Source organism: Lineus longissimus, chromosome 5 (genome assembly GCF_910592395.1).
Source record: "Lineus longissimus chromosome 5, tnLinLong1.2, whole genome shotgun sequence".
NCBI classification, from domain to species: domain Eukaryota; kingdom Metazoa; phylum Nemertea; class Pilidiophora; order Heteronemertea; family Lineidae; genus Lineus; species Lineus longissimus.
The window spans coordinates 5,433,854-5,454,680 of NC_088312.1; the positions used below are offsets into that span (position 1 = coordinate 5,433,854).

Sequence of the window (20,827 nt, forward strand, 5' to 3'; positions counted from 1 at the left end):
AAGTCATCTTTCTGATGTAGTTCGTGGTAAGTATTTGAAGAGCGATACTATTCATACTTTCTTTCTATTACATTGTACAAAGCCTATCAGAAGCGTGTAGCTATTGTCCATCAGTACTCTGCCATTACCATGTGCCTATTATTAGAGATGGTTGCTGATCTTTTGAATGTCTTTTGACTGCTTCGTGCTTTATGATGAACTTTGAGGTTTCCCTACCCCTGTCCATTTAGTGTTGTAATAGAGCTATTGTATCGCTATTATGTGTGTCAGCGAGTAGCATTGTTTCGTTAGAATATATATGATTTTTTTAAAGCAATTATAGTTTTGATACTTCTGGTGGTGAGAACGTATTTTGCGATTTTATCCCGGAATTCTTGCCCCAGTCCATTGAAGTATGCTCCGAATCTCTCCAAATAACTGCCATGGCATATGATTTTTAATGCTTTTAGAGTCAACTTGATCTCTTTTTAAGTGAACTTTTATGCTCCGCCAGCCTCCATGAATAAGTTGCTATTATGTTGCAAAAGCTTATTCTTTTGAAACTGATGCCTTATTGAATCGTATTATGACGGAATCAAACAAAGTCGCGTGTTCGCCTATTCACCAAACTGCCGTAGTGTTTTGATAGCCTTCGGTGAAGAGCATTAGAATGTCTCTCTTCAGCAACCACGATTTCAACTCCGGGGTGGTGTAAAATTGGAAACAGATACTTCAGGGTTCGAATATTTCAATACAGCAACCTGCTGTACTCGCCAAGTGGCGTGGAGAAAATTATCCTGGACTACGCACCAAACCTCAACTGTTATTTTTGACAGGCAACACCAGATAAAAGTAGTAAATTAAAATGAAAGTAAAAATAATATGATAATATGATAATATGATATGACTCGAAATTGAAATTGGCATTGGCGGAAAAAAAGAAAGTTTGTAGTGACTCATTTTGGTACATATTCTAATTATATTTCATCCGTAAAATAAATCCAAAATTATCGAAATGCGATCAGAATGATGCCCTTTAGCCGGAAACAAATTTTCTGTTGTTCGTTACACTTTCTGTCAATTTCATCCGCAGCTGTCTTTCCCGAAGTCATTTAGAGTTAAAATCGCAATCATTTTGAAAAGCTGCAATTTTAAGTTAGTGGATTTAAGCGGATCTATTTTGTCTACGTTTTGAAATCAACATTTAAATACTGTCTTATCTTTAAACGATGGGTTACCATGGGAGCGGTGTCTAATGCAGGTACATGTAACATACGGGTTCGCATCTATGTTGAACGCGTACACCTTTTGGTTTCTGGCATATACCAATCCGTGAAATTTCAATATCCAGCCATGAGGTACTATATTATTACTTAATTATTGGTTAAGTTTGCAAGTTGATCTATTTGGAGTAACTAAGATCTAGCGTTACTATTACGTCGAATACGATTTCAGAATTATATCTTGTAGCAAAACGTGCCAGTACCTGATATACACCATCATTTCCTTCTTCAGTTCCGCCTTTTCTGGGTTGATTACATTCTCTACATGCTCAAAATAACCTCTCATGCCGCATCTTTTCAGACCAAGCGTGACCTACAAGACTACGTGTGATCAGCATTTATCCAATTAGTGTGACAAGTCGTCAGTGATGTGCATTTCATATCCGTCAAAGTTTTGATCCATCTCAGAGAATTGGAGGGGGTCGTTGCATGCGCGAAGACTATTTCCGTTAAGTTGAAGGCGAACCTTCTAGTATGTGGTGAAGTCACTACCAATTTCATTTGAATGATATACCTTCATTTCCATTTTATCATCTTCCCTCTCTTGGACTGGTCGAGGTGCTTGGTGAGATTGGGCCAGAAAGGTTGAGATTGGGGCCAGAAACCCTCACGATGTCGCCTTCACACTGCTGTTCCTGACAAGGACCTTCTCTGCCGATTCCCATTGGTTCTGCTATCAATTCTTGGTATGAAAAGAAAATTGATTAATGCTGTGGTAGCGATGACGTCAATGTTTGTGGTGGGGATCGGAAAGGCGAATTCTCAGTACTGTATCTCAGTTTTGCGCAAGGAATTGATACCGAACTGGAAATATTGGCCGGATCGATTTCCCCTTTCAGAAAATTAGGGTCGACCATTTCGGAGAACTGATTTCCAACGAAAGCGATTGGGAAAATAACTAAGAAACCATTTCCCAACCACCGTTTCATCAGAGAGTTTTGTTTTGAAGTTAACCGTTGATATAGCATGCATCCACTACGTCCTTCGCCGATGACAATCGTCATAAATCCCCATTGTCCAATCCAGCCTCCCCTCTCCATTGTAATTATCATCTCTCCAATAGGCATGATGCTCTGTCATCCCCTAATGGTGATTTCCATGTGGATTACGGTCCATCAGCGTCGCAGGGTCTTCCCTAAACCCCTGATGAGGATCAAGCACGCTGTGACGGTGATGGGAGTAAGCAGGAGGCAGCGAGATTGCTAACTCTTCCATAGTCAAACTGATTGTTTCCTATTGTCCACTATGGGTGCGTTCATTTACTAAAAGTATTCGCTTGGTCCGCTTCGGACGTGATCTCCTGTGTGGTGTTGAGGAGCTAGGGTCTTCTTCGAGGCTCAAATTCATTTTACGGGTGACAGAGCACTCTTTTGAATATTCAGGATTTCCGTTTCATGATATCAGGACATTTTGCAGCTTTACTGTAATAGAAATAAACTTTTTTAGCTTTTGGGAAGCCTTCAAAAAAACATTTTCGGTAACACAATTATGTAGCTATGGAGGTTTTCCAGTTGCCGACCTATGCTATGTTCCATGCAAACCTTTTGGCAACCAATTATGGAAGAACGTTGGTTGTGTTGACGGACACTTGGCCATGGTCCAAGCTGACCGATCACATAGTAGCTTGGCCAGTGATCTGATCCAACTCAAGTGGATTGCCGCCAATGGACCCCGGCCAAGTCTTGATTGTCTATGCTGTCGATACATCACATGCAATATAACTAGACAGATGATTTTTCATTCGTGATATTTGATCTTCATTTACCAGTGAGCAACACTTCTGGGCCTTGAATGCGTCAGATATGCCGGGCTATTCAATCAGTCATGATAGTCGATTGATAGTGGTCAATCAGTTCTGTGTTTGAAACAGCAGCGTGAGGTCACTGGTCATTTCGAAGTCCTTTGATCAGGACTACGATGATTTGCAGACCCGTCTTGCAGAGGGTAGGGATATAAATTACTCTACAACATAAAGACTTGGTTCTGAAAAGAGCAGAGGTTTGGCCCGTGATGTTTAAAGCTGATGAATGATCTCGTTACTAGGTTGGACATCCAAAGAAATAGACAATTGTTTATAAGATTCCAAAATCAGTTGTTAAGTCTTGCTTCTTTTTATGGGTCGTTTTTTCAGCTATGGATAACCAACTTCTTCGCCTTATTGGCCAATGTTTCGTGGATATATTTTTATTTATTGGGTGACGCACGACAGCTTATTCAGTTTAGCTTAATATCAAAGTAACTGAGCCAATATTTTAATTTTGCCGATGGCGAGAAACGGTTCCAGCCGCCTCATTAGTTATGTCTTATTGCAGTCCTGCCTTAAGGTTAGAAGCCTCTTAATTCCTTACACTACTTCAGATATGACTTATATCGACCCAACTAGTGACAGCCATGTTCAACATGGACAAAGCCATTATGCGCGCCTTGCGCCTTGAGTAACAAAAAAGATAACTGGGATGAGTGTCAGGCGCAGAGGGGGCTGTGCCAAATGCCACGTGATATCAGACGTGATTATGCGTCTCTCGCGATATTTTAATTAGGGGACTTCAGGTGAGCATGGTGATGGGTGGAGTCTCGCGCAGACGTTTGTTCACAAATAGTTCAGAAGGATATTGTCATGAAGTTACACTCCTTCCGGTAACGAACACTTGGTATCTCTCTGCGAATGACACCACTGTGGGTAAATCCTGTGTCGCGGTTAATTCAGAACTGAGCCTTGAGCATTCTAGCATTGGACTAAGTCTAACTCAACATCATTGCCTTCCTAAACTGATCAAATTCGCTAAGCTATTGCTAACCGCTCTCTGATTGGCTACACGTAGTAAATTTCCTTCGGCAAGCTCAACGAATTTATCCTGATTTGCTCTTCTTAAGATAAATACTTAGTAAAATCTGAGAGAACCTATATGGCTGATGTATAATGGATTTTGAATGTGCTAATTCCTAATGAGCTAAAGAGGCCTGGTTTTCAAAATGTTTCTGATCAATAAATCCATTAACGTTGAAGGTAACCTTATACCGGAGTGAAGTCAAATTAGATCTAGGTGTTCTTAGAATACTGGTCAACGACTAGATCTTCAGAGCCTAGGGAAGCGTTATCTTTGGTGTAAATTTCCACTGCTGGATGTTTTGCTTTGGTATGACCTGAAGCCCTTTACCCTTCTTGACCAAACAAATAGAGCATGAGACATAATCTAATGCCTCAAATTCAAACTTCGAATGGCCACGGAGCCAAAACCGAGAAGCAAGCCACAGTTATAACATGGAACTATGGAACCTATTGTAGAGACGTCCGTGGTTATGATTACCAATATTATGCTCAGCCTGGCAACGCTCACATCAAACTTTGCCGTCATTTCGATTGCTTCTCCCAAGTCATACATATTTGTTACCTCTACTTACGTTGCATCATAGAGAGAGGGGTTTCACTCCCCTGAAGGCATGTGAAATTGCCAGCTATATTTCTACAAGCCAAATAGTAAGGTTTCCATGGAAACGCTGTGACTGCCTACATATGCTTGCAGAATTGTCCATAATCTGAGGGTCAGGGTGATGCATATATGTACATTGCAGAACGGGGTACCCCTCTTAAGGCTACCAGTACTTTAGATTGGGTCTGGGCGGTTGAGTCTCATAATTATTCAACAGCTAGTATCCGAGTTATCAGGTCATTCGGTTAGTGTGTCCGTAGCTCTTTACGATAACCATGGGGTTCTCTGGTGGATGATATATGATAGGGTGACTGATTTGACTGCCAATCAGCAAATGAATTAGGGTAACATGAAACTTGATTTACCATACAATGCATGTACATCAGAACTTCTCAGATAATTTAAACAATCCGCACTGAAACGTTGCTCCCAGGCTCCGTTGGATGTCGAAAACCACGGCCTGATCCGTTACTGCACGTCCTCCGTTCTCCATGCTTTTTTTTATATGTGCATATAAAATATATGTTAGGAATGTCCAAATCAACCCTTTGATACTACAAATGCAACATTCGATCTGCTAATGGCCTTCATGGTTGATGAGCAGATGGCTAAACGTAGGTGAAACACCATTGACCAAGCCTTCACTTGACGGCTGAATGACCATTGATGTCCACTCGGCTGCTAGACACGATGACCGTGGCTCCCTGGTCATTATCAACGCTCAGCAGGGAAAGGGAGCTCAATGTGCTGATAATGAGCAACCTAAAGAAATACTCTGCCTCGCCCTTTATTTCGAACCCTTGTACATCTGAACACTGAGCACTCCGCATTGCATAGATGTTTCAGTCTCTTTGGGTGGAGACGATTTTACGTTCTGGGGGATTCATCAATTGTCTAATGAGGACTTTACTTTTTCTCAGCCTTTCGAAAGATTTTGAGTAACCCTTGCCATGTTCGCGTTCAGAGTAGCCACACAGGATTCAGGTTTCAATTCACCTTTGCCTTTCTTCTCAAAATCGATCTCCGGCGTCCTGTTCCATTTGGCGGCAAAAGAGCAATACCTTCATTGATTAATATTTGTAATATGTCTATTTGCCTTAATAGATGATTGTTCACTGACGAGTTGGACTGTGGTCCGATTCTGAGATGATATTCCTTATTGGGGTCTGAAATATTTCTTGCAACGGACAAGGGCATTTTCTGTAGTATTCTCATTCAATTCGTCTCTAGTTTTATGAGGCAATGTTGAGCAAAGGTCGGCATTCCATTATTGCATTCGTTTGGTGATATCCAACATTCGAAAAAGTACGGAATGTCGTTAGTTCAATGGGCCAAGCTACTTCTGTTACCGTATGTTTTGATATTAGCGTGATAAATGTGCATCTTCGCTCTCCTGACGCGGTCGTTTATTGTCATTAATTGACACTTAAGTCGTTTTGATAGTGACCATTGCACCGGCCTGAACTCCAGCCGAACACTGGCAGTCAGGAGTGACGGATGGACCCATCTATCTCGTAAGGACATACCAACCACCCATGCCACACACGTAATGGCCGCTTGACCCATCCCTTGCTTTCTTAAGTGGCAAAATGTTCTATTTTCATTCGCGATCAAAATATTTTCATCTTCCCTTTTTCGTGTCAAGCAAAGTTCACTGGATTCATTAAAAAAATACGAGAATCTCTTTTCTTGGCAGCCCTGTATTGACTTTTATGGTCATGGTCGTTCTTCCTTACGAAATTATAACATTATACATGGAATGATTGCAAAATACATGACTTTGATCGCTTTTGGGTTGATATATTACAAGGAAATCGAACCAAAGGGACGGGGATGCAATATCGGACAACTTGGTATCGCCATAGCATAGGTCTTTCGAAACTGAACATATTGAACGGCTTCGAAAGAATTGTGCAGATACCTGGATCAAATTGAAATCCAGAAGCGCGGTCTCAAATCGGTGAAAGAGTATGTCAACATGTACGAGCTCATCCACCCTCGTGATGTAGTAGTTGTACGTACAAAGTTAATCAAAATATTATTCAGATTTCTCTTCTCGTTGAAATATTTGCTTTGATACAGAGTAGTTTCTACGACCTGCTGGCTCAGATAAATGTATTGCACTCACTAAATGCGCGTTTGACCACAATGTCGTTAACCAAGGAATGTTAATTCATTGAGAAAATATTGAAATGTTACACCTTATCTTACGCCAGGAGCAAAATTCCTTGAGAAGGCTTTTCACGCATGTGCAGTTGGATGCTGTCCTCACCATGACTTCCGGCTAAATATAGCCACCTTGTCCGAATGAAATAGTTTTGTATGTGCTACCGGATGTCCTGGCTAAAACCAGCTTGAAAAGAAACGGTCAAATATCTCTGGTTATTTGTGGTCAGGGGACACTTTGCTAGTATTCTTGTCTATAACATGGGATACATTGTATTGCATTGTTAGCTGTTTCGTAATCGGTGTTGGACATTTTGGACGAAAGGTTGTTCACACGGTGGTTGCGGTCAGCTTCCGTGGGAATGACACAGATATAGCCGTTCTCCGGAAGTACCAGTTTCTATTTATGAAAAAGACAGGATTATTCTATACATGATTTTATGAGAGGCAAGGAATATCTTTAGTTTGATCTGCTGGTAATTTTGATATCTTAGAACATCATCCTAAACAAAAGCTCGATTCCAGACCTTCATGGTTCAGGGTAGCCATTCAACACTGAAAATTCATATTTTCACCTGAGACAATTCAAATATTTGATTAACGCGGTGTGGCCATCAACATCACCGGTACATCATTGTCGATGGTGTATAACCTCGTTCGTTATTTTCTCTCACGTCCATATTACCGGATAGAATTAATCAGTCTCATTCTTGGGCATGTCGCTAGCAAATAATAAACATTTGGCTTTTTCATGAAACGTATATGACTCGGATGTTGTCTGACATTTTCGTGACCATAAAGAAAACAGTTAAGACCATTGTTTGAAGTTAACGAATCAATCCATTGACCAAATCTAAATAGCCATTTGGAATCTAAACAATAAAATGTCAATGCTGTATCAGTCGTTTTCATGGTTTTGTCAATTTATTTGTATCTTTTGTCTGGTGGTAGTAAACAACGCCCATATATGTTTTGAAATGATTTATATTAGTAGGAAATAAACCAAGCTGTCACAAAGGATGGACTCCTATATCATTTATCATTTTTATCGGGCATGCCTGGCATGAGGTGGTGATAGGTCATTAGGATCAACTCCAGGCCATTGTTGGTCATTTTGTTATATATAAATATATATACTAGGCTATCATCGAGCGTTTGTATCACGTTCATGGTAATTATCGTATTAATACGCATGGAATTGTTGATGAACCGTTAAGTATTAATCATACATACATCGTTAGCACTGTCATTAGACTTACATCGACATGCAGCCGTCATCATGCATGCATGGTCATGAAAGGAGGACAAGACGAACACACGAGGAGTGCTGTCTGGATTATCTTGTTCGAACCGTTTCCGATTGATTTATCTACATGTATACGCAGATTCGTCTCAAAGACACATTCCAAAAATGATGAGCTGGCTTACAGAAAGTGCCGAACTCCTTAACGAACTTCAAGTCCTTTTATGTTAGCTACATGGTTCACCTGGTTCATGGTTCTAAATCAGTCAAAATGATGAAACCACTTCTGATGGAAAGAATCGACGAACAAGGGAAATCGACGAGAAAAAAAATGGTAAAGGTCCTTGTCTCCCATGTACGTCGTAGTAGTCGCACTATGGTGATACCTCCTTCTGAAACTGAGAAACGGCAAATCTTAATTTAAATAAATCAACCCTTTCGAATAATGGCCATTTTCTACGAGTTGTCATTTCGTTTAGTGCCAGTGAAAGTAATTACAGCCCACTTCTAACCACAAGTCAAAGGACGAAATTTGCATTTCCCTTTCAAGGAGGATTGGATATCCCTGCATCTGATTGATAATGATTATTATTATGAAGCTGGGGCCTGATGCTGATTTATGTGAAATGGAAGATGGTTGTGATATTAATCTCCTGAGAAAGAACTGACTGGGAACAATGAGTAGACGCGGCCATGGTATTGTTGAATGACCATCCCAAGCGTGCCGCGTGTCGGACGTGGAAAAAAATATCTCCGAGATCTGTCAAAGTTTAGCGATGTCGCTGTTGACGGACAATTGGCTCTCTCCTGGGAAAAGTAAAGCCTTTCTGATTAGATATGCTCAGTCGGGAGGGGTTTATTTGACACCGGAAGGAATGGCCAGGTTCCCTATTTATCCATGTCGGAAGCTCGGTCACCTTGCAGGCGTACAGTGGGTCTTCAGGGATGCCCATTGTCTCAGCACTACCTTCAAAGAAAAGAGCTCGGTTCGTGTGAAGAAAGTTGCCTCCCGGAGAGTTGATTGTGTTGACGTGGTTTAAAGGTCAAAAGCTTCATCTACATGTACCTCCTTTTTAAATTACCGTTGTGTTTCCTTGGTCCACGGAAAGGGGCCTCAACCTTTCAACCTCGCAATTGAATTTAAGATGTTGTTCCCAAAACAGTTTGTGGAACAGTCACTTTTGCCACTGCCTACATTTCGAAAACGTTTCTTTAATTTTGATTTCTGGACTTCTGAAAAACCTTTTGAACCACTCACAATGTCCAGTTACAAGTATCTTCATAGGACGTGAGTAATTACGACGTCGAACTAACACTACGGTGGTCGTAATTTTTCATGATACTGCAAAGAGAAAGGTGATAGCACTCGATGCGCTAGGGCCTCCGGACGTATTGCCGCTATTCCCGAAGCCACCTTGACGGAGGGTCACGTGTACGGGGAGCCAGTTCCCATGGTCAGGTCGTGAGATCTTGCTCTATGTCCCACGGCCCGTATATGACACGTTGTCACATCAGTGTCCAACCAAACCGCTAACTGCTTATTAAGGAAGGGGCAGGGAATTTTCATGTTATCATCATGATATCCTTTGGTCGATCGTTCGGGTAGCGTTTCCGATGCTAAATATCTCTGCATTTTACCTTAATGTATAGGTTATTGAGAATCATGGCCGCTGTGCTGCGAATACGGACGATGATGATTAACGAGAAAATGTTGAAAAAACGCCTTGGTCAGTAAACACCTCGTTGCTTGATAACAATGAGTTACTTATGATAGTTGTCCGTGGTAATACTGATACTATGGACCTTACTTCGGTCCGTGGTAAAACTGACGAAGTCCTGTTTCACTGTAACTTTCTGATCAGGGTTTGTGAATAAGTAAATAAGTGATAAAATCAGATAAGTACACTCTGTTAACTACCAACTGAATGAATAAGCTTGTCGATATCTTGTTGGTACTATCAACCTTGAGAAGAAAACGTCAGGACGAAAACATACATATTTTGACTAGACAGATTGAAAACATCACCTTGAGTTTGCTCTAGCTGCAGGCCATGTCCAGTCTCCGCTGCCTGGGCTTTCCAACTTCCACTAATTAAATATAGAACCTGGGGACAGCGAGCATGTCAATAACATACCCCTTTAAGTGAATTTGATCAATTTTAATATGCCAGTCTATTTTTGTCTGTTGAGTGGTTGGATATTACTACTTTCAATCCCGGTGGAGTAGGTTGGCATCATTTTATAATCGATTTCATGGGAGGGAAGCATTCCATTTCCGCCTTGTGGATGCTGGCGGAAGCCTGCCATCGGTGATGACCCGTCAATGAACTTAAAAGCCTAAAAGGGTGCGAAGAGCTCACCGTGAAGGATCATGGATTAGGATTTTGATAATGATGAAAAATATCGGGGTGTGGTATCGGTGGAAATGATCATGTCGTGTCATGTCAGCTTTATCACTGATTTAATTTGAATGATTTTTGTTTTTATGAGTGTCTGTCTTTGTATCGTATGTCTAAAATAGATTTGAATGATATAATCAATAAAAAAATATCAGTGCAATGTACATGTATTGAATTGGGTGCGTGAGCCGAATGTTTTCAATTGCGTGTATTGTCAAGGGCATAGATTTAGTCAACATGTCAAGGAGCTGACGACAATCCTCAGGTTGGACTGGGGGAAACAAGGACACATCTTTTAAAGTAGATTTTCTCGGTGCTGTCAAACGTGATCGAACAAACCATGAAAGTGAACTAACTATGAGACTGAGAAACGCGCTTCCGATTTTGGAAAGGTTTATTGGGACTGAAAAAATATCTCGAGAAGTTGAAGCCATCTTCCCGATGATATTCTAAGTCGACGCCCTTGATTCAAACACAAAATCAAAACAGTCTGTCACAATGGATCCATGACCGATATCACTGGTGCATGCTGGTAGCCGCACGTGCCCGGGCTTTATTCTCGCGAGACCAGCACGTGTTCTTGACGCGAGCACAGCAATGGTATGAATGGTGACTCAGTGATTGACGTCTCTTTTCTCATGATAGCCTTGCCGTGATTGCAGTAAAGCATGTATGTGTAATTTGAATTATCATCATTATGCAGTTTGTCGTTCAACATGTTTTTTTTCAATGCTTCTCAACCATTTGGGTCAATGGGATTGGTTGGAAAGAAGTTCAAACCGTCAAATTAAGTCCGGTTATTGTGCTGTCCTCTGTTCTGTCAATATAGTCAGGGATTCTTCTAATCGGTCAGCCTCTTCAAATCTGTGATTGTTGGCAGCGGCTGCATGGGCATTGGATCGGGCTACAAAACATTCAAGCCCGGTCTGTTGTTTCTCGGGGTCTTTTCAGCCCTCCTTTTGTCAAAATCCGCATCGTAGTGTCCTTCCCCTAGTGTTTAACCTTTGGTTAGCGAGAGAGGTCATTGGGCGTTCAAAGTTTAATCAACTTGTTATCTAGTCATGCCGAGCGTGAAGGAATGGTCACTCGTGAACAATAACCAGTTTTTTCTTGAAACGAGATCTTAATTCACTGTACACAGACATGCGACCTTATAATTAAGTTGATAATTTTAACCCCTGGAGAGGGTTTGGTCAGCTGTGGACCCTTTTCTGGCCCTTTTATGTCTGTGGACTTCTTAATACTCCAGATGCAGAGGGTTTGTGCAAGTAATCAGCTTATTTTGGTCATCTTCCCCTTCACATCTGCCCTTTGAGAAAGACATACGGTTTTGGTTCTAGTGGATATTAGTCGTCTGTAAGTCCCACAAAATGGTTAACTGGATATGTCCTCTGAGTTATGCTTAGACTAGAATGATGAAACCTACCTAGGTTAATACCTTTCTTTCCTTCTCGTTTCAGTCTGTGATTCAGCGTGCCGGGTTCCGCAGCCTAGCAGACGGCGAAGAGGTGGAGTTCGAGTGCCGCATTTCGGATAAAGGTATCGAAGCTACCCATGTCAGCGGTCCCGGCGGACTAGACTGCAAGGGACGGCCGCCCAGGCAGAGAAAATTCAAGTAAGTGAAGCTGTGTTTTCTATTCCTTCAAGCACCATTTTCTCAAGGCATGATGAGCTCCTGCGGGCCAGTAAGGGGATGATTTGAAAGAGAATTAAAAATTGGAAAGTTAAGAAGCAAATTAAAATGTTCAAGCCCTTTCCTCTTGATTCGATATAAGGCGAGAAATATAACATTTATTTGAAGGACTCTGATTTAATCAAATCTAAGGAATCAAATCTACCTTACCAATTTTCATACGTAGACCCCCGTCCATTTCATTACCCGGGTTGAAAAGTGCATTCCTTGTTACGTAACTCCTGACGTCTCCTCATTGATCCAGTGTTACTTCACCCGAAAACTTGCTCGCAGTTGTAATTAGCGAAGCGATTTTCGTCATCTTAATGTCACTGGTGTCGGAGACAATGACAGTGATGAGCTGTACAATTACTCCTCTGACAGGCTGGTGATGGTCAAGATGACCGACGGTGTGACCCCTTATACCATCTGTCTAGTGCTGAGAACATTGGTCAATTTTCACACTTCTCAGATTAGATGGTCAAGTCGTAATGATTCATAGTTGGCGACCTTAAAAATCAGAAGCTTTAAAGGACGACAAAGGCCTTTAGTAAATCAATTGTAATCAGTCGTGCATTAATGGGTATGATAAAACTGGCCGTCATACTGACCTTACCATCTGTTTGATATGGTCAGAAAGTTGGGGCTATCGACATCTTTCAAACTGGTGAAGTTGTAATGATTCAGTAGACCGTTTGAAACATGATGTACTGCATTTAACTTCAATAGAAAAATCAAACTTTCTGCTCGAAGATTCTGAAGTGGTACCCCAAGGAACATGTCTGTTTTGTTCACTTTCTTTTATTTAAAACACATGGGTTCCGGGTTCCACAATTCGTGCATGCTCACCTGCAATCAGATGGAAAACTTACTTCTGGATACAAATTCATTTTCCCTATTTTCCTTTAATTCGCTGCAATTCAACTGCCTCGTCATTGCTGGCACGTTTGCCGCTGCAACTGTCAGCTATAGAGTAATGAATCATAATTTATCGAAAAATAAAAGAAAATGGGCAAGATCTCGAAAAATTATGCACGGAAGCGCACCGCCCATCTAACCGGAAATTACGTCAATATGTGACGCAAATGCAGGACCCTGGATACAGCTTGGACCAATGAGATTGCTTCCCAAGATCCCTCAAGCTGTCTCACTAATATTGCATTGCCGCCACTTCTTTCCCCAATGTGATTATCCATCTCATCCCGATTGGCAATCGCCATCTCCAGTAATCAGTGTCTTGGAACCAACAAGTTGCAAGCACGGCTTTTCAGTCGCGTAAACATTGCCTTGTCGGTGAACCGACGACATTACCATATTTGGGAAAGGGTGCACAGATTCTTTGTAAATATTTCTTCGAATCGGTGGCTGTACAATTACGCTGGCTGAGAGACAAGGGCTTGACACCCCTGATGGATCTGCCAGATTTATTGATATTTGCGTCACGTCAATGTGGTTTCTGATTGATCACCAATGTTTACAAGGATAGCTCGAGGGAAGGTAGGCTTTCGGCTCTCTTGATTTGTTGGTGCATTGCCAGAAGTTTTTAAAAGGAAATTATAGCTGAAGCTAGGGTATCTAATCTCTCATCTTCAGGTCACTACGAATAGTTAGGGGATTGGGTCGTGTTGAACATTAAATAAATTCCTAGTACACGATTGGGAGGTGCTTTGAAATATGCTTTGCAACCCTCACGACAGAAGTGAGCCTTTCCTGTACCGGAGCAGATGTCTCAAATAGATAGGATCGCAAAATCCTCACCTCATGCTCCGTGTCCCCGACATGAACTGACGGTCACGGAACCTTGCATTTCTGCCAATGAAAAGACACTAAACATAAGGATAAGAAAAAGGGAAGATAACTGGTTCAGTGCAGGATTTAAGTACCAAACTTTGGCAATCCACGTAATAATTTAAGCCATCTCTCCGTGAAGTGGTCCTAAACCGCCGCGCTGAAACCTGTCCCGAGTTGTGTTTCACTAATTTGAGTGATTGTGTTGGCATGCAATCTCAAATATGATGATGTTTATCTGTTGACTGTTTGGCTGTATCATCAACCATCTGGCATTGGTGTGCCATCTGTCTTTCGGTTCTACCGAAATACAGGGATCATCCTGTCCAAGCCCCGCGTTACGCCTACACTCCCAGGTCCAAAAAAATCTGAAAACTGTTTTACTACATTGTACTCTTAATTCTACTCGTAATTTGATCGTAGTGTGATGAGAGAGAAAATATTCCCAAAAAGCAAACTACATGTATACTTGAGAACTTCTCACTTCTGTTGAATGTGAGGAGATGAAGAAAGAATTGTTCCCAAAACGCAAACTATACTTCAGAACTTCTCACTTCTGTTGAATGTGAGGAGATGAAGAAAGAAATGTTCCCAAAAAGCAAACTACAATGTATACTTCAGAACTTCTCACTTCTGTTGAATGTGAGGAGATGAAGAAGAATTTGTTCCCAAAACGCAAACTATACTTCAGAACTTCTCACTTCCGTTGATTGTGAGGATACCAATTCAGAAGCACTGTATGTCAGTCTACAAAACAGCGCTGTTGAAGTTAATTTTTAAATCTTTCGAACGAATAGTTGAAGATTTATTGAGTGCTGTGGCATCTGTCGTTGTCCGAGTCCTCACACGCCTCGCTATCCAAACAGAAAGTGCACCAATATACAGATGTCCTCTCAATATTCCGAATACAAACCCTTTGACCCTTTGTAGCCTTACGTAATCTAGACATCTCGATGGATGCCATGCCATTTGTGATGAAATTTAACTCATCGCATTGGACTCCGTTGTCTATGCAAACAGTAAGTCATGTGTTGGTGAAGTATTAGGTCAGAATACTATTCTGTTGCCCTCCAATATACTCCATCACATCATTGCTTAGGGAAGGATATCTTACTTATCTTCTATCGACGAGTGCATTATGACAAGGACAATGCTTCATTTGTGTTGCTTTCATGCGCTAGCTATTACGTAAGAACGCAAGCTGAAAGGAATTCGATCGCCACGCCATCTTCTAATAAATCGAAGAACTGAAGAGTCGTATTCAGTGTATGTGCATTTCACATGAGAATGGACATGATATCACGCCATTTGGTGTTATTAGCTAAGACTAGCCTAGTAAATACTTTAACTTCAGTAATGTACAGAAAGATTGTGTAAATGTACTTGAAGTTTTTTGTGAAAACATTTACTAGTCATTATTTCCATCGGTGATGTAAGTTTTGTCACACGTACAATGAGATATTTCTTTTACAATCGGGTATATTGTCTCAAAATAATACTGCAAAGTATCGACTGTTTACCCGTTGGACATGCCGAGTTTATATACTATCGTGATTATCATCAATCTCAGCTTTCGCTATACTGATATCGCCACCTACGCATCCCTTTATCATTCATACAATAAGCTCTTCGCTTTTGTCAAGCAAGAGATACTGCCACTTGTAAGGTCGCTAAGATTTGCTTAATTGTCGAATAGAGGTGCAAACGGCTGAGTACGCGATGGCTCCCACTTGCGAACGGCCTAGATATACATCGTGGTCTTCTCAGAGACTCATACTAGTATCTTTTCGTCTATTCATATACACCGCATGGTAGCTTAAGATGCTCAGTTGCCATGGAAACGGTATCGACTCCAGTAATAAATTTATATATGTTGAATTGAATTTGAATGGTCGATTAAACTGCGGATCTTTCCATATGGCAGTTAATCGTCTACTTTAACCTCGAAATCTACACTCCACGTCATGATCCTCAACGCTCCTTCTAACAAGCCTCGCAGTAGCTCTGTTTAAAGAATCTTCTCACACACTTCTGATCCATTCACAATCACTTCATCATTGAAATGGCATGACCTGTCTATCTCCGTGACGACATCACTATCTGCTCCATTGAATCAGTTCACGTCCATCCCCATTCTGTTCTTTTACACGGCACAGATATAGTTTTTTACCTCTAGTGTATGGGCGGCACGGGGCTGACTCTTCAATGGCTGCGCGCGATTGGTTCATTTAAGTATTTTTTACCACTTGGTTTTTCATAAAGCATTCACTGACGCCCGCCTGAGCTGTGATTAGCTCTATTTGCTCAAGTAATCGAAAAAATTGTGTCAGTCATGAGATGAAATGGGGGGATGCTGCATTTATTATATCCTGGTTGGATATGCTGGATTCGAATTAGCTGAAGGGGTGCTCTTCTCGGAGGGGAGGAACTAGCACCGAGTTCAGAGAAGGCCTGGTTCGCCGCTCTCAAGTTAGTCGATGCTCCTTTACCTAGCGGACAGACTTCAGCAACTCTCTCACGTATTAGGCGTCACTGTGACCTCGAATGAGCTGTATGAGTAGTATTTCCCGATCAATATTTTAGTCTAGACGGATTTTAATGTACCTGTTACAGCAACCAATAAAGAACGCAAACCGAGCAGGGCTTCTCTCACGAATTAGGCGTCACTGTGACCTTGATTGAGCTCGGTGCAGGGTAAAGACGGCGTACCTGCACTCTCGAACGAACTTTCCACTTTAGTCCGTTTGTTGCCATTTTAAAGCCACAGTGTCATTCGTTGAAATTCATATTCTCGCCATCGTGACACGTTGCTATATATCAGTCTGGGTATATAAATCACTCCTGTCATCAGCATCATTAATATTCATCATGAGTCCTTCCAAAGCTGCCATAAAGGGCCCATCAGTGTCATATCTAGAGGCTAACAGCAAACAAGACCATACGATGAAGCCAGCAAGGCCAAATATCATCAGTTTCTTGTCGCTTGTTGTGCAATACCTGTTGTGTCTTCAGTATCAGCCTCTGAAGCTGCCATAAACTTATCTATAGAAGCTAACAGACGAGTCTTTCTATAAAATATTGAAAGACTCTGTTAACAGCAAGCAAGATCGTAGGGTATTTTTCGGTGCGAACTGCGACGCAGTCATGACAAAGTCACAACATAACAATATTGTGGTTGGAATGCGGCGACGGATTCGGAAAATGAACCTTTTCATACTGATGTACCTTACTGGGGCAAACTTGAAACTGAGGGGTTGATATGTTTTTTAAGTGGAAAACATGTTGGGGTAAAACGCTGCTCTACAATGATCATGAAGACTGGCGAGAATGTCCCCAACTTCATTCCCAGTCGGTAGTGTTCCTCATTGTCAAAGTCCGCTGTTTAGGTTACTGGCATTACATGGTGTTATGTCATTCTGAATTAAAAGGAATCTGACGATCAACTGTACAAAAATATGAACCTGGACAGGTTTACGCTAATACTAGTGAAAGCCAGCGCTGACGAGAAACGTGCTAGCACTTTGTTTGGTCTGATTCTGACAGATTGATGGGGAGTCGGGCCTCGCACGGCTAATTGGCTCCTGAAACCTTGCTTTGGCCATGAGAGAAGGTAATAGATTTAGATGAGGTCCCTCTGGATGGCTCATGTATATACATGATTCATTAATTCAGATTCAGATCCGTCCGTCGATTATGTCTGACCTGCTGCGCATGCGCGGATTCAGCTGCCCAAATTGCCAGACTCTTAAACCATTCGTTAAGATGGTTCTGTTCAGTCTAGTTTAGGAATGAACCTCTCATATAACAAATTTCATCAGGATACATGTACCTCAATCCATTCCGCTGGTGGATACGATGTTCGCGGACATCAAGGCTGTGATTAGGGAGAGGTATCAGGCGACAGGGCCAACACCCTTTACGCTGTCGTAAGGAACTATGAAGGGGCGTAGATTTCAGCTCAGGAATTGTTGCCGTACTTCGTATGTTTTCTTTTCGTACGTTCGTACTGTGTTCATCACGAGAACCATTAAATCATGCCCAGTTGCGCTGCATGCACTATAAAAAAATTCTAGTCGGAAGAATCCAGATTCTAGTAAGTATCAAACTCTTAAAACTTGGATTTTGTCGCCCAGTTGAAATTGAGCATTCTCGACATTCTTTAGTTGGCAAGAGCGATGAAAAGCAGCAAAATATCAGACATGGCCAAAATTTTGAATGGTTGCTTTTCCTGTTTCATCCATCGCGAAAGTTCTGTTGGATGACGCCACAAAAGTGGTACTAAAAATGAATTTTAATTTGTCTAAAGCAATATAAACAATTTCGCTCTCCAGCTTTTATTTTATCGGACAAATTAATTGGTGACAGAGAAGCTTTTAGGTCTTTTGCCGTGATTGAGAATGCCACGCAATGAACGTTGATGGAGCCTTGAACCTGAGTTATATACCACCAATGCAATTGCTTTCAAGTGATTTTTACTGGGGGAGTTTTAATCATACTTTTCATAAACCGTAGCTGTTAAAAGTGAGGAAAAGTTACCCATTCTAGATAACCCAGCAATTTCCAGAATAGTACTTTTAGAAAGCAGTCTGTTTGCTTTTAATGTTTGGAACATTTTAAAGTCTCGGAAACTTGCCGATTTCCATCTATACTGCCGCTCGCACGATCTGCGCCGAAGACAAATGGCTTCGTCCTTGGCTCTGTCCGGTAGCCGGCCCCATAAAGTATATTTGGTCCCATAGGTCCGACAAAAATGTTTAAGTGGCAATTTTGTGTGATTATTTTCTCCTTATCCACCAATCTAGCGACCCCCGTGTGTCATAATGGAGACCACGAAAACGTATCTTGTAGTAAATTCATAAATATCAAGACATATTGTATTACAAAACTCTTTAACCTCAAGCAATGACTGTGCAATTGGAACTTTATCCCCATGATTGGAAAGCTTCGTCATGCATCTTGACCTAACACTGTCAGTATCGAAACACCGCTTTCAAACGTGTAGTATTTAATGAAAATGATACAGCTTGCTAATCTTGGTTTATGTATGGAAAGAATGAAATTAGTACAGAAAAAAGAAAATGCCTTGACTGGGATTCGAACCACAGATCTTTGCCGGATTGCCGGTAGAGCAGTGGACCGGTAATCCAAAGATCTGTGGTTCGAATCCCAGTCAAGGCAACTTTATTTTTCTGTACTACTTTCATTCTGTACTGATTTCATTCTACTAAATTAAAGATATCTTCTCAATACTACACAAGTCGGTCTTACAACTTGTCCCTTGGGTTTTATAATTTTACGATATGAAAAGAAATAAGTGCCTTTTGCCGCAGTACTTCTGTCCAGAGAGTAAGGATAGGTCAATTTTTATTTTGAGAGCATTTGACCCTTATCTATCAGATAACTGACATGCATCCACCTGGACATCAAACATCAACATTCTATGTTGTTTAGGTATATTAATTTGTATCGCTGTCACTCAAAATTGAACAAAGGCGATTGCAGTCCCGGATTACTGTGCGTTGATAGCCCAAAGCACTTTCTTGGTAATAGCTGAACAGACAGTTGGCCATATTTCAACAATTCCGTGAAACAGATGAAGCAGGATCGTTTTACCAAGAATTATAAATTTCAATAATTTCTATTTTGATATTGAGGATTGGTTCAGCGTATGCCATTTCTGACGGCGGCGAGCCAACACTGGTGTTATCTCTTTTGCATAGAACTTCGTTACGGTGTACACATGTAAAGTACACTGTACGTACTGAACAACGGTCATAAGGCGATATATCTGCCAATGGGGCAATGGCATTGCCGGTGACAAGAAATGTGAAAAATATTAGAGCGTGGAATTTCTGTTCTAGTCAATAAGGACTCTTTCGATCTTTTAAAGTTTTAGAACTTGATATCCACCGTAAGTAATACAATCTAATATCCAATGTTGGCAAACCAGGAAGGTTCTGTTGGCTTAACGATCCTGATACTGTCCAGCCTTGGCGATTTATTTCTTCATTAGTCGAAAGGATCACCAGCGTACTGACGAGTCCCTTGTTTATGGTCATGGTATAAACACATTCATTATCAATAGCATCTCTTTTAAGGATGTCCGTTAAATGTTGGCTACTGCATTTTCTGTTCGGGTGTAGCGTTCATTCCTTAGCGACAAACTGACAACATGCATACTTTTTAGTGGGTTTCTTAATATTAGACCAAAATGTGTTAAATTGTTTTTTTGATTTGACAAGTAATGAATAATAAGTAATTTATTCTTGTTGTTGGATTAAATTTGCTGAATCTCAAAAGGTTTTAGTCAATCCTTGGCTCCACTGTACTCGTTGCAATTCACTGACTAAATTATGCTAAATCAAACCGAAGATCCCATTGAATCAAAAATGGTATTGATGTCCTAATATATGACTAAAAACATCTTGTTCGAACATTTCTAATTCTGACCTGAATTTCCCCATTGGTTGCTTTCACATCCTCCATGACCATATTTGGACATACGGAGCAAATTTACATAATACCCTTCGTAACGATTCCTCGTCTGTCTGTCTATGCGCCATCTTGTTGTCTGGTCTGAAGATTTCTGTAAATTTACTGAATTTGGTCGAAATTTCATCTTTTCTGGACACTGACTCGTGATTTTTCTTAATATTTCGGATAAAAACATCTTCAAGACGGATATCTTAAATGGTACTTACCCGATGTAGCACTGTTCTCCTGATAGTGAATTTGTGAAAGTGACATGGTCACACTTCGACGAGTTTGATGATTTGCGCCCTTTGAAACTGCTTTAAATTTCTACCAGGACAGTGAAGGTCAACCCACCGGGTATGTAGCAATAAAAACCTCTCTTTGCATAGGGA

General features: G+C 41.1%; 1 protein-coding gene across 9 annotated transcripts in view; it reads left to right on the forward strand.

The window, feature by feature from the left end:
- The window catches only part of LOC135487618 (protein lin-28 homolog), a 168,976-nt gene that overhangs the window by 133,097 nt on the left and 15,052 nt on the right, over positions 1–20,827 (forward strand). For all 9 annotated transcript variants that reach the window (XM_064771582.1, XM_064771581.1, XM_064771584.1 and 6 more), the window contains one exon: positions 11,962–12,116. In XM_064771582.1, the coding sequence (XP_064627652.1) occupies positions 11,962–12,116 (155 nt within the window). The remainder of the gene's footprint in view (positions 1–11,961; positions 12,117–20,827) is intronic.